Source organism: Poeciliopsis prolifica, unplaced genomic scaffold (genome assembly GCF_027474105.1).
Source record: "Poeciliopsis prolifica strain line A6 unplaced genomic scaffold, Auburn_PproV2 SCAFFOLD028, whole genome shotgun sequence".
NCBI classification, from domain to species: domain Eukaryota; kingdom Metazoa; phylum Chordata; class Actinopteri; order Cyprinodontiformes; family Poeciliidae; genus Poeciliopsis; species Poeciliopsis prolifica.
In genome coordinates, this window is record NW_026562403.1 from 6,882,887 (window position 1) to 6,898,199 (window position 15,313).

General features: G+C 41.1%; 1 protein-coding gene across 1 annotated transcript; it reads right to left on the reverse strand.

Annotated features, from left to right (window-relative positions):
- Positions 1-673: 673 nt before the first annotated feature.
- Positions 674-14,428, reverse strand: LOC129372123 (melanopsin-A-like). The gene is made up of 9 exons (XM_055049175.1): positions 13,619-14,428; positions 10,110-10,243; positions 9,797-10,000; positions 5,795-5,966; positions 5,518-5,679; positions 4,198-4,305; positions 3,128-3,299; positions 2,731-2,874; positions 674-2,624 (listed from the first exon to the last, which is right to left on the reverse strand). Exons 1-9 carry the CDS (start codon positions 13,783-13,785, stop codon positions 2,217-2,219), a joined length of 1,671 nt encoding a protein of 556 aa, XP_054905150.1. The 5' UTR covers positions 13,786-14,428; the 3' UTR covers positions 674-2,216.
- Between the last annotated feature and the right edge of the window lie 885 nt (positions 14,429-15,313).

Genomic DNA, 15,313 nt, shown 5'->3' on the forward strand with positions numbered 1-15,313 from the left:
GATGTGAACTTAACACATTTGGTTATCTCATCTGTTTTTGTCTTGACCGTGAAATGGACTGTTGACCTGTTAAATAAGTATCACCCCTCCCACTCAGGAATGGCGTTAGCCCCCGTTGACCCAGAAAAGAGCAAAGTGGATTTGGTAGGTAAGTGCACATCTGGATGGAAGCAAAATTTTCCAATATTTCTGTCTCTGCAAATCTCAAATCAAAACAAAGTTTATATTAGTTATCCTTGAAGAGCAAAACATTTTCAGTGATCAAAAATGCTAAATTTGTCTTTCATTTCTCCTTTTGAACACTGTGATTATATTAAATATGCAAAAAATCCATCTTTGGTTTGCACATGGCTTCAGAGACAATTTTACTGCTGACTAATTGGAACATTCTTTTGTAGCCATATTCTGTTCAGCCTGGAAATTATTGGTTGTGACAAGTCTTTCATTGTTCGCTGACCTCCTTGGTTCACTTCTGTGTTTAGTGCTAATATTATATTTTCAGCAACAAACATGGCTTGACATTGCACACAATATTTTTGCATCACCTTTTGGCAACAATTAAAGACGAGAATGGAATTCAAAACAAGTTTATTAACCATATAATTTTTGTCTGAAAATAGTTTTCATTAGGTCCTTGGAGCATTCTTTGGTTGACAATATGTAGACAATATAGATATTGTCTGTGTATATATATTGATATTTATTTACATTTTTAAAAATGAGAAAACGAAGAAACAATAAGAAACAAAGAAGAACATATGACATTTGAATCTTTAAACAACTTATCTACAGTAAATTGCAGAATAAATTGTAGGAAACATTGATCTAAAGAACAGATGGTAAACAGGTGGAATTAAAATCTACATGGAAAGAGTAACATTGACACTGATATGAAAAAATACTGTCAAACTATGTAAGGTAAGATGTCGTGTTTCTCATGAACCCATGTACGTTTTGCAAAATATACAATAATTTCATCTTCTGACTTTAAATCTACAGAGATTGGAAAGAAAATAAGCTGTGGTGTACATAGAAACAGGCCTCAACAAGATGTAATAATGGCTAAAACAGTTTGCTAAAAATTATTGATTCATAAAAATATACAGTATCCTTATCCAAACCAAAGCTTTTACAATTTTTTTTTTTAGGTTTTGTGTTTATTCACTTTATTGTTCAGTTGTTGCAAATAGGTTCTGGGGTTTCTGTGTTCCACTCAATACTGTAGGTTATTTGTCTTCCAAATAATTTCCTATTAATATATTTGGATCTACAACTCTGTGAACGACCAAGTTCTTTAACAAGGACATTTTGGTATTCACCTTTCTTGTAGGATATTACCAGCCTTGTATTGGCCAATATTGGCCACTATAAAAAAAGCCAGTTTATATACAGAAATATGTATGTCCTGAATTTATTCCAACTCAGGTTAATATTCTGTCACCTACATTACAATTCAATCCCAGTTATGAAATTAATGACGTTTTGATGTGCTTACATCTCAGCAAATTACATCTCAAATGATTTACGTTGTTGCCACTGTTTCAGAATGACCAACTACAACAGAGCAGTATCAGAAGAGTGAGCGTGGAGAGAAATATCATGGTGTTATGGGAGATAACCTACCTTTCCTGAGGGTTTGAACTACTTCACTTTTCATTACACTGCTGAATTTTTGCCAGCATAAATCTGGTCCATGTGGCCTAAAGAAGCTAGCACAAGGTAAAAAATGAATATCTGAGCTTCAAAGACACAGTTAGAACATGATATTGTTTTGCTTTCCTTCAGTTTCTTATTGATTTTAAGGAATAAAGGGAAACAAAGATATTGTATCTATATCTCCACTCTTCTTGTCTGATTTTCAGCATTTGTGCTGCATTGTCTGATTTCATTAAAAAAAAAATAGTAGGACAATATATTGAGGATTTTTTTCAGTCCAGACAAGTTTTTTGTGTGGCACATCAAGTTTTTTTAAAAGAATAACGCAGTTGTTTTTTTGTGAGAGAACTCAAGAAAAAAAAAAAAAACATGCAAAATGCCTTTTTACGTGAATCTTTCCAAGCCAGAGAACTTTATCTTGCTTAATCTCACAGATTTTCTTCTGCTCTGCAGTATCTGTGGTAAAAGTCACAAGCAGGACAATTCAACATGCCGGGAAAAAGTATGGGACGTTGACCTCTGTCCATTTGATTGTCCAAAGCAAACATATTTCCAGCTGGTCAAGAGAGTAGTTTCACTGCCTCGAATACTTCTGTTGAAAAGTTCAGACTAACAAAGACATTGTTTTCCATTGCCTCGATGTTATCTTCAAATCGGACACTATTGGAGCTGATGATGCTGCTTTCAGAGGTGGGACTGATGACAATTATACGAGGAACACTCTGGGGAGACTTTGGTTCAGCGTAGGGTTTTTTCCCAAGATTCAGAGAATCAAAAGAGCTGCTCTTCTGGCTGTGCAGTCGATCCCTGATGTTGTTTTTGTCATTGCATGTGTTTGAAATCTCATCGGTTACACTCTCACTGCGCCTCCTGGTAAGAACGAGTAATGGTAGAGTTGCAATAGTCAGAGAGCTGGAAACCAGGTCAGGGTCGCAGGTGCTAAGTGGGTCACTTATAGTAGGTGGTTGCTGTACATATGGACATAATAAAGAAAAATGATGTGTTAGATTTGAGTTTTGCCAGAGCATTGATATTCAAAACAAAGTAATAAATAACTAACTTGCATTATCTCACCTGCTCTGGTGTGTATTTATTTATTTTCTGCTCAGATGGCCTCTTATAGGACCTGCCTCTGTCTGACTGCCTGTATGATGACATGTTTTTGAAGGAACATCCTGATTTCCTCCCCAGATGTTCTTTCTCCATATCCTTCAACATCTGTTAAAAATTGTCAAAAGGTTTTCTTCTACTAAAGCTTTGGAAAAATATTGCATGTGCTTAGTAAAAACAGCTGTAGGAAAATACCTAAAGTATCTTTTAGTATAAAATAGAAAAAAAAATAAGTACTGTCATTATCCAGTAATGAAAATCTTGCAATCAAGACAATGGAAATTGCTAAAAAGCATGCTAAATGATTCAAGGCAATAAAACTCATAATTGTGGGCAAATGTAGAGATGTGTGCATCGTTACCGTATCAAAGCGGTTGGGCAAAGCATTGATAAAATGAGTGCGTGAAGCGTTGGACTGTCTGCTGATGATGGAGTCCCTCAGAGAGGATTCGCTGATGGAATAGGACAGGCATTCCTTTCTGGGAGCCGGAAACAAAAACCACAGACAGGGCACCTTTTCTGCCAGAGTCATCCTGTTGAGTTTGAGAATACATCGCACATTAGGTACATCGTATTGAAACTAGATATTGTATGCAGTGCATACAACTAAAGTTAACCTTTTCCTCTCTCTCACTAATGCAAGTGAAAAAATCTATTTTTGGTCAGTTGTGATCACCAAAATGATCAGAAAATTTCTAAACTATTCTTTATTTTCTTTTAAGTCGGAAATTTACATACACTTAGATAAAACCACTATATCTTTGAGCAATTTTGGAAAGCCTGGATGCTGATGTAACGACTTTGAAGGAATCTAATTCACACCATGTATATGTTAAAAGTGTATTCTGTGGATTTATTTTGGGACATTAACACAGACACAGTTTCCCTCTCTGACTTCATGGGAAACTCTCAAGAAATCTTGATTGATTTCAGAATCTGGTATATTTTCCAGATTCCCGAGGACTCTATGTTCATCTGTTCAAAAGTTTACGCAAACACCAACACTTCAAAAAGGTTAAGTCTTCATGCTGCTGAAGAAGGAGATGCAACACAGCAACAACTGGTCTTTGGTTCAAATCCTGCCTGAAGGTCTTTCTACACGAATTTTACAAACCTGACTCATTTACACCAGTTCTGCAGGAGGAAGGGCCCAGAACTTCAGTAAACTTTGGTGAGAAGCTTGTGGAAAGGTACCAAAGTATTTCATTCTTTTCAGATACAAAAAAATGATCTCATTTATTTGAGTAACATTTACCACATAAAAATTATTTTGTTAATCCTAACTGACCTAAAACTGGGGGCTGATTTAATGTGGGTGTCTTTTCACACTTGTTTCTAGCTATTCTAGAGTGAGAAAATGACAATTTTTGCAATCCTGTAACAATAAGTACATAAAAGGGCAGTCAATAACAAAGCTTCTTTACTGGTTACCTGTATTTGTTGTGTATAATGGCATAGATGATGGGGTTATAGATTGTGGATGCTTTTGCAATGACTGCAGGGACAGCCTTGGAGTATGGCGATAAAATGTTGGCATAGCTGAATGAGACAAAAGAAAACACATTTAAACTTTCTCTCTGTGAAATGCAAACATAATTCTAGTTCATTTAGATATTTGCAGCTGTTTGTTATGCTTTTCTGGTGAAAATATAATATCACATCAAAACTCAGAGATCCCTCTGATTTTTCTGTTTTGTGACATAATGAGGAGTCATATCTGGGTAGAGATTAACTTCTGCCATCTGCTAGGGGCGGTTGCTTAAATCCATCTGATCATGTTTGCTCAAGTGCTTAGATGTGTTTGTATGTTTGCATGCATAGGGCACTGTCCCCAGAGAATAACCGGGAAAAAAAGATGTGATTTCAGACTAAAACTACTTCATTTTAATCCAACATTTAGCCAAAGGTACAAGAGGCTTACTGAAGGTTGGGATAAGAATAGGAACACAAAAGTGCAGATTCAAAATCTTCAACTTAGCTCATGTACTTTGCTTCCTGGTGACACAGTAACATGTAATGACTCATCAAAAACCTGCTTCAGAAATCTCCTTCATTCCCAGTGAAATAACTCTTAGCAAAATGCCTGTGACAGCTGATTTTTGTAATCTCTGTAATGGATGTTTTAATATGTTCTTGCACCACAATACAGCTTCCTCATTTGCTGTTAAAATGTATTCTCTGATTTGGCTTGATTGTAAAAGACTGAAAAGTTATCTCTGTGAATCCAACTTGTTGTTATTCCAATATTGAGAATGTGTGATATTTTCTTCTATAATTATAGAATGCTCTCTCATAAGTGTTACCAGCAAAATTAATGCATTAAAAAAAAATAAAAAATAAAAAAACAGGCTTTGCATGCAATGCAGCTGTTCATTACAAGTGACTCGAAAACACTCTTTTGATGTTGTGGATTATATATATATTACATTGCAGCTCTGTTCCTCTAATATAAGCAGGAATTACTGGAAAATCTCTTGCACTGTACTTTAATGTCTTAGATAAAAAAAATAAATAAAAAATGTTGAATGTTTTTCTCTGTTCTTCTTTCATTCGTGTGTGGAGTATATGTAATCCCAGACATTGCAATGCAACATTAATTTCTACTTTCGACTGCCTTTGTTTTTAAATCTACTGAACATTTTTCTTACTAGCGTCCTAAATAAGAAATCTGTGAAATTGGTTGACTATTGTGAACAATTCATTCCCTACAGCTCCAAAACCTTTTTTAAAAAATCAATAAATTGATCTTACCCAGCCCAGGAAATCAATGTGACACAGGCGTACGGTGACCAGGAGAGGACATATACCACAATGACAACAAAGGCAATCTTTGCCAATTTCCACTCACTCCTGATGGACTTTTGTTGGATAAGAGTGGTTTTTCTGACCTGAGTGCCCAAACGTTCAACCTCTCTGAAAATGAAGGACAAAATAAGCTGTTAAGTCAAAATGCAGGTAGTTTTTGTGATGATCAATTTTTTTTTTACAATACATAAACATGTATGTGAACATATTTATGTTACAGTACCTGCCAGTCTTTCGGATAGATAGAAACATTCGAAGATAGCAGAAAAAGATGATTCCGAGTGGTATAAAAAAGACAAAACAGCAGAGCATCATGGTGTAGCTCCTATTAGCTGTTGTATATGTAACATAATCCCATGTGCAAGATGTCATCAGTCCCTCTGGAATATAGGAGCCTACAGGGTCAAAGGAGCATCAGATGAATATTCAGAGAAAGCAAGATCAATTTGATTGTGTTCCTTTAGGTCGATGAATTACCGTCTGTTAGATACAAAATTTTTCTAAATTTTTCAAACTTTTCTAAAGGGTGTCATGACGTGTGGTGGTGGAGGTGGTGAGGCCGACGCTGGAGACCCAGGTAGATGAACGGTGGTGTAATTTAATAACAAAATAGTCCACAAAAACACAGTCAATAAACGGAGTCCGCGGCCAGGCAGCACGGCTGAGCGGAAGCCAGGGCTCAACGCCGGTAGCAACTGGTCTTACAGGCGGCTAAACAACACAAAACGGCAGACCAAGGCAAAAGTACGACAACGACAAACTGACAAACAACGACAAGGACCCGACGAGGAACAAAGGACACAGGAGGGACTAAATACACTGAGGGTAATCAGGAGAACAAGACACACCTGGGAACAATCAAGGGGAAGACAGGACAACGAGGAGAACTCAGGACACAGAAACTCAGAATTAAACACAGAAAAACACAGAACCTGACAGTACCCCCCCTTAAAGGGCGGCTACCAGACGCCCAAAAACAAAATCCAAAACCCAAAAACCAGGGTGGGCGGAGGGGCGACGGAAGGAGGGCCAGAGTCCAGAAAACAAAAAACTACCACAAAAGGTGGGCGGAAACACAAGGAGGGGCCAAGAGTCCAAAACTAAACAGAAAGAGGGCAGAGGCGTCGAGGGGGGTCCGGAGGGCGTCCTCGGCGCCCGCGGCAGACCCCACGGGGGAGGTCCGGAGGGCGTCCTCGGCGCCCGCGGCAGACCCCACGGGGGAGGTCCGGAGGGCGTCCTCGGCGCCAAGGAGCACTAGGGGACTCGGGAGAGCTAGGGGACTCGGGAGGAGCGCTAGGGGACTCGGGAGGAGCACTAGGGGACTCGGGAGGAGCACTAGGGGACTCGGGAGGAGCACTAGGGGACTCGGGAGGAGCACTAGGGGACTCGGGAGGAGCACTAGGGGACTCGGGAGGAGCACTAGGGACTCGGGAGGAGCACTAGGGGACTCGGGAGGAGCACTAGGGGACACTGGAGGAGCACTAGGGGACACGGGAGGAGCACTAGGGGACTCGGAGGAGCACTGGGAGTCTCGGGAGGAGCACTGGGAGTCTCGGGAGGGCACTGGGAGTCTCGGGAGGAGCACTGGGGATCTCGGGAGGAGCACTAGGGATCTCGGGAGGAGCACTAGGGATCTCGGGAGGAGCACTAGGGATCTCGGGAGGAGCACTAGGGATCTCGGGAGGAGCACTAGGGATCTCGGGAGGAGACTAGGATCTCGGGAGGAGCACTAGGGATCTCGGGAGGAGCACTAGGGATCTCGGGAGGAGCACTAGGGATCTCGGGAGGAGCACTAGGGGACACGGGAGGAGCACTAGGGGACACTGGAGGAGCACTAGGGGACACGGAGGAGCACTAGGGGACTCGGGAGGAGCACTGGGAGTCTCGGGAGGAGCACTGGGAGTCTCGGGAGGAGCACTGGGAGTCTCGGGAGGAGCACTGGGGATCTCGGGAGGAGCACTAGGGATCTCGGGAGGAGCACTAGGGATCTCGGGAGGAGCACTAGGGATCTCGGGAGGAGCACTAGGGATCTCGGGAGGAGCACTAGGGATCTCGGGAGGAGCACTAGGGATCTCGGGAGGAGCACTAGGGATCTCGGGAGGAGCACTAGGGATCTCGGGAGGAGCACTAGGGATCTCGGGAGGAGCACTAGGGATCTCGGGAGGAGCACTAGGGATCTCGGAAGGAGCACTAGGGATAGAGGCTGCCGGAGCAGCGGCACGAGGAGCAGAGTCCACGGAGGCCGGAGCGGAATCCGGCGGAGCAGGAGCCGGAGCGGAATCCGGCGGAGCAGGAGCCGAAGCCGGAGCGGGGTCCGGCGGAGCAGGAGCCGAAGCCGGAGCGGGGTCCGGCGGAGCAGGAGCGGCAGCCGGAGCGGGGTCCGGCGGAGCAGGAGCCGAAGCCGGAGCGGAATCCGGCGGAGCAGGAGCCGAAGCCGGCGGAATCCGGCGGAGCAGGAGCCGGAGCGGAATCCGGCGGGCAGGAGCCGAAGCCGGAGCGGAATCCGGCGGAGCAGGAGCCGAAGCCGGAGGGGTCCGGCGGAGCAGGAGCGGCAGCCGGAGCGGGGTCCGGCGGAGCAGGAGCGGCAGCCGGAGCGGGGTCCGGCGGAGCAGGAGCGGCAGCCGGAGCGGGGTCCGGCGGAGCAGGAGCGGCAGCCGGAGCGGGGTCCGGCGGAGCAGGAGCGGCAGCCGGAGCGGGGTCCGGCGGAACAGGAGCGGCAGCCGGAGCGGGGTCCGGCGGAACAGGAGCGGCAGCCGGAGCGGGGTCCGGCGGAACAGGAGCGGCAGCCGGAGCGGGGTCCGGCGGAACAGGAGCGGCAGCCGGAGCGGGGTCCGGCGGAGCAGGAACGGCAGCCGGAGCGGGGTCCGGCGGAGCAGCACGAGGAGCAGAGGCTGGGGGCTGGGCTGGCGGAGCAGTGGCTGGGAGGCAGAGGTTTAGCATCCCAGGCCGCAAAGGCTCTCCGGCGTATCTCCTCTACCTCCCGCTGCAGCTCCACCAGCGCGGGGTGCGGGAGACGAGGAACCCAATAGTCCAGTAGCAGGCACAGGCGTATCGCGAACCCTGGCCGTCTCAGGGCGAACGTGGACGTACTCTTTGCCTCCTCATACTCGCGGATAGTACGGAGTAGCTCCTCTAAACCCTCTGGGTCCATGATCTGATTCTGCGAGCCTCACCGTATTCCTGGTCGGGTCCTTCTGTCATGAATTGGTGGTGGTGGAGGTGGTGAGGCCGACGCTGGAGACCCAGGTAGATGAACGGTGGTGTAATTTAATAACAAAATAGTCCACAAAAACACAGTCAATAAACGGAGTCCGCGGCCAGGCAGCACGGCTGAGCGGAAGCCAGGGCTCAACGCCGGTAGCAACTGGTCTTACAGGCGGCTAAACAACACAAAACGGCAGACCAAGGCAAAAGTACGACAACGACAAACTGACAAACAACGACAAGGACCCGACGAGGAACAAAGGACACAGGAGGGACTAAATACACTGAGGGTAATCAGGAGAACAAGACACACCTGGGAACAATCAAGGGGAAGACAGGACAACGAGGAGAACTCAGGACACAGAAACTCAGAATTAAACACAGAAAAACACAGAACCTGACAAAGGGTTTTCTAAAGGTAAACAAGCACATGTACAAATTTCCTTAAGTCTATATGTAATTAGAAGAGCATCTTCATTTCTACTAGAGTCAGTTTTGACAGTTTAATGAGATTTGAATATTATTTTTTTTCCCTAAAGCTGCTATTTATTGAATTCTCTGACTGTATGTATGTTAATTTTGATGCACCCTTATTTCACACAGTATGTATTGGGATAAAAGGTGTGAAATTCATTGTTTATGTGCATCAGGAAAGTATATTTTGCTGTGATTTCAGTGTCTCATTAATATGTTTTCCATATTTCAGGAGTAACTGACTTTATAGATATTAATATTAAATGTCCTATTAGTTCTGCTTAACTGGGGAAATAATTAGAAAATAAGTTGGATGCTATCAGTTCAAAATTTCATTCCAGCAGACAAAGCGTCTGCATAGTGTAGCAAGAGAATAGGTGGAATTATGATAGAGTCCTTTCTTTGAAATTTGTGTGACAGTAATGAAAATTTTAGGATTAAATAATCTTTGTCAGATTCGCTGAGCTGGTAAACAAACTATGTGTGTTACAGTAAAACATGAGTAATAAGGTGAAATTTTCTCAAAGCTGTACATTTTCCTACTTACTCCAGCCAACAAGAGGAGCCAGACTCCAAGCCAAAGAATAAGACCAGATGAGAAAGATGGCAAAAATCATTTTTCGTTTAGAACCCCACTGTATGGTCCGCAGTGGTCTGGTGATGGCCAGATACCGTTCAATCGATATGGCCAGAAGGTTAATCATGGAAGAAATGCCAAAAAGGGCACCACAGAAAGCATAGATTTTACAGCCTACAATAAAAGAAAAAATAAAAATAAGTACAATAAATAATGGCTGAATAAATGCCTCTCCGACACTTCAATTTAAAGACGTTTTTTTCAAAGTAAAAATCAAACTCGCCAATGTCTCCAAACATCCATTCCTTGTAGATGCAGTTGACAAAGAAGATGGGCGACTGTGTGAAAGCCATCAGGAAGTCGCTCACCGCCAAGTTCATAATGAAGTAGTTCGGGAGTTTGCGGAGCTTCTTGTTGCTGTTTAAACACAAAAACAGGGAAAAGGGGAACGTTCTGAGAAAAGTAATGTAATGTTGGAAATTCTAGTTGTAGTGGCTATTTGCTAATTTTATGAGCAGATTAGTTATTGTGTGATGACCATGTCCTAAATTGAACAAATTAAATAAAAATAAAAGCATCTTCAGATTAAAAAGGCTCAAAAAAGCCAACTTCTTAAACTTCTTGGTTCTTAATAAAAAAATGGATGGATGGATGGATGGATGGATGGATGGATGGATGGATGGATGGATGGATGGATGGATGGATGGATGGATGGATGGATGGATGGATGATGGATGGATGGATGGATGGATGGATGGATGGATGGATGGATGGATGGATGGATGGATGGATGGATGGATGGATGGATGGATGGATGTGGAGTGTTTTGTCATAAACCTGAGCTAGTTTTATCTGTTATGTTTTAGCAGGTGATGAATCCCATCTCATATCATAGTAACTGTTTGGAGATTCTACATAATTTAATTTTTTATTAACCAAAATGTAAAACTTACTGTCTACTGCTGAAAATATGACCCAAACGATTGTCTTATTCTTGAGTAACTTAAAATAGAAAAGAAACTTTAAAGAATAATCCAAATGTTCCCCCAAAATAAAACAAAACGTTTTGAGTTAGGGGGAAGTTGTGAAGTGTGTCTTCAACCGTCTGTCACTTTTGACCTTCGAGGATGGACAGTGTGTTTTTTGTAACTGCCTCAGTTGAAGAATTACATCACTTGTCTGACTGAATTTCCACAGGCATTTGTCAGAGTTGGCGTTAGTCCTCCTCCTTGAAGAGGAGTTCTTGGATGTGCTGCTGCTTCAGAGTGTGACCTGCAAACACTGCCCAGCAGAAATGTTCATCCTTTATGTAGCACAATTGCACATTCTCCTTAATAACTAATGCATTTTAGTAACCGTAACATAACTATGAAAACTTGTACCTGTATGGCAAAATAGCTGTAGCTGCTGGAACTTCTTGTCTTTTAAAGTAGTAAACATCTTTAAAAGAGATGCTTAATTTTGCTTTTCAAATTTAATAAATCAGTTTATGCAACCAAGACATTCATCAAGTTATATCAAAATGAATATAAGCATGTAAATCAAACTTGTCTGAACCACATATGGACTGCCCAATATATCACAAATACTCCTTACATAATAAGACATTATCAAATTAGGTCATCCTTCTTAAATTTAAAAATGAGCAGGCTATCGCCAACTTTATTGAAATCATGCAAACAAGTGGAAATGTTTTCAGTGTTCCTAAAAATAAAAACTCCACAAAAACTTGTTGAGTAAGAAAAGTTGTAAGTAATTCTGAGACAGTCATGTTTTGCATGGTTGTTCTTCAGCCTGCTTACAGGGTCTCCCAAGTGTAGCATCCAAATATTTTTTTTTTTTACCTCCAAAATTTTATATATTATATATTTATCCAGATCTTTTAACAGAGTTATAAATTCAGGTTGCAGCAGATTGCCATCTAATTTATTTTTTAAACAAGAAAAATAAAGTACGTTCAAATAATCTTTGAACGTACTTTTTGGTTTGTTCATTTTTTAAAATCAGAATCTAAAATTATTTTTATGTCTGACTAATCTTCCTCTTTATGATTAAATATCTGAAACAATGTTCAATAGTGTTTTAAAGAGATGGTGATTGGGCCCGAATTAGAAAGCTCTCATGTTGAGCACAGTACTGTAGAAATGATGATAACCTGAAAAGTGGATAACACAAGATGATTTAAAGTTTGCTTTCCCAGCTCTATACTCACAAAAAATTTTAAATAAACTTATGGGTCTCCAGCTAGAACTGTTATACAATTAGGATTAGTCATATTACAGATGTTAACATTTGAATTTTTAAATTGTGTGAATTTCAGTCAGTACATACATAAGTATCCATAAGAAATTTAATTATTAACTGTATCACCTCTTTTCCTGTGTAACAAAATGTGTGTTTAATGTATAAGCATAACAAAATTGCCTCTTTATAAGTTAAAAATTGTTTATAGGTAAAAAGATGTGATCATCATGCACATGATGTGCATTTGTGATTGTTAGAACTCAAAATGTCTGCACAACAAAATTAAGAGTCTAATCTTGTGCGTTTATAGACAGATGGAATATGAGAGCTCCTGACAATCCCCACGACACACACACACACACACACCCACGCACGCACGCACGCACAAGAACGCACACACGTCCAACCTCACACAGAGACACACACACTGACCCAGTTTCTGTGGAACAGTTAACATCAGTAGCCCAAATGACAATGTTTCTCCAGATTATATGGCATGTAATGCACATACTCCCTCCAGGACTTCCAACAGAAACTTAACTTTAACTTCAAGAATGACTCATCTCTGAGAATGACGCATCAAATTAAAAATAAAAAATAAAAAAAACTCACCTAAATATGACTATACGTAGGGCACATCCATAATTTAAGTAACTAAGTAAAAGTAATGGCCTGTTCCAGATATTTTGTGCACTTGTGCTATGGGGGGAAAAACTCATTTTTGAACAGTTAATACTTTGTTAAAATTGCTAATGCTTAACAGATTCAAAGTTTATAAATGTGTTGGGTATTTTAATGCAATTTTAATTCATGTGTGGCACAAAATCTTCTTTGAGCCTTCACATTTTTATTTTAAAACTTCAGTAAAATGAAAGTTTGTAAGTGTAATTTAAACCTGTTAAAAGCGAAATTCAGTGTTACTGCAGTTATTGTGGACAATCATGTCACATTTAGATAAGAAACATGTATTTACATTTAAATGATAGACCAGATGAATATTTTTTTCAAGCTTTTTGTTCATTTGTTTGTGGTTAAATACTATATTGCAATTAATGGCTCTTGGCCCGTTGAATAAAATATGCTGCTGTTCCAATTATTTTAGTTGTTATACATTACAGATTGAAGAATGAAGAGGCTACATATGAATAACTGCCAGCTTTCTGGAAACCTATACAAAATTGAATAACAATATTTTCTGTCTTGTCTGATCTGTTATGATAACCAAATTGATCAAAATTCTCTTTTCTGAATTCTTGATACCTATTTTATCCAAATAAAAATGAACTCATCACAAATTCACTAAGCCTTTTATGAAGGCAGTAGCCTGCTAATTCTGTATTGTTTTGGGTCATAACAGTAGTAGATCCATCTTAGCAGGGAAAAGATGTCCCAGCTTAATATGTCTCCAAGACATGCGCTCTCTGACCTCTGTTGGACTTTTTAGAATGATAATTTACATTTTAAAACGTAATGTTGGGCTATAAAAGTGGAATGGGAATCTTAAAGTAAAAAAATAAATAAACATTAAAGAACCGCTTTCTGACTCACCTGTAGAAAGCAAACATAACCAGGGTATTCCCAATGATGCCAAGTGCCCCAATCACAAAGACGAAGAAAGCGACAACATAGTGAGCATGGTCGGGCACATCAACCTTGCTATACAAGCTTCTCTTGCTGTGCACTTCCTCGGGCTCCATGCTCTCAGTGGACCGCATGATTCAAACACCTTGGCAGGATTTCCAACCTGAGGGTATGTATTAGTTGGTAATCCCATTCTTTCTGCCACTGTTGAGCCTCCATGGCTTTAGTATCGGTGGAGATATATGACATCCTGAAGTCCCAATTTTTAGTTTACTTGAATTATTTTTCAATCACACAGGTTGCTCCCATTCTATTCCATCTGTCCAGAATTAGCTAAATTTAGCCAAAGTTTTCTGCACTATATTTGTTGCCAAACTGATGAAGCCATTTCATGCTGGATGTGAAATGAAGCCCCCATACTCTCCAAACCTGTAGCCTCCACTTTCTTAATCCTATTTTACTCCGCAGTTCAAAAGCTGATCTTCCACGCGTAGTCCACCAGTGTTTCCTGTTGATACTGCGTGAACTAAAATTATTATTTCATTCCAGCACAATAAAGCCGACCCTCGCTCACAATGTCACAGTCAGTCCAGTCAGTGTTTGCCTGCAACCTCTTCAGCTATCACACCCGGCTGTGTTCCCAGCTGTGAGTCAGTGGCTTGACGTTGGTTATCTCTTAAATCAGTGACTTCTAACCTCTCGTCTCTTTCTATCTGTTCATCTCCTCCGCTGTCCCGTGTTGCTCTGGGATGCAGTTCGCTCTCTTTCTCACATCATTCAGTCTCCCACCCCCGCTGCCAAGTAATATGGCCCGGCCCTGAGCTCTAACCCTTTAACTACCACATTCTTACATAACATGGCATTCACAACACATATTAACAGCCAGATAAGCTCAGAAGTATGTCAGACATATTGTTATTGTGGTGTGTTATTTGTACTTTACTGATTCTCACCAGTGAAGTGGACATGTGAACACAAGGATATGTGATTGCACTAAGAGTGAGACTCAGAATCACTTATTGGCAAAGAATGACAAGACGGAGAGGCTTAGCTTGTCGCATATGGTAAAGTAGATTGTTTTCAAACGAACCACGTACATCTGAAAAGCTATAAATAAAGTGATAAATAAACTACATTACCTCCATTGTCTTAATGCTCAGCGAATATGTTTCAGTTAGTTAACAATATATGTTAAAGACAGTAAATACATCTATATTTTCACATTAATCTTATTTAATTACACAGTGGCTTTTTTTTATATCTGGAATTTCCATTGAATCCCCTTTTGAATAAACATGAACAAACTCTACAATATTAATTGTAAAACTGTTACAAATGTTAAAAAAAAAAAGAAAAAGAAAAAGCCCTTTGGTTGGTCTGTGCTTTTCATGCTGGAAGAAAACAGAGGGAGACAAAGAATGTGGAGCTCAAACAGAGATGTCAACTAAGCCCCTAAAGCAAGAAGATGTTTTAATCTGGACAGTGGTCATGCATATGGTTGAGTGTTTGATCTGTCTTGGAAAAAAGAAAACTTACGTTACAAACTGGCTGTAAATGTGCTATGTGTTGTTTTTGCACGTGTGTGATTTTACGCCTCAGCATTTTGTTCCTAGTGTTGTACATGCTTGTGCACCGCTTATCAAAAAGTAGATGGACGGATGA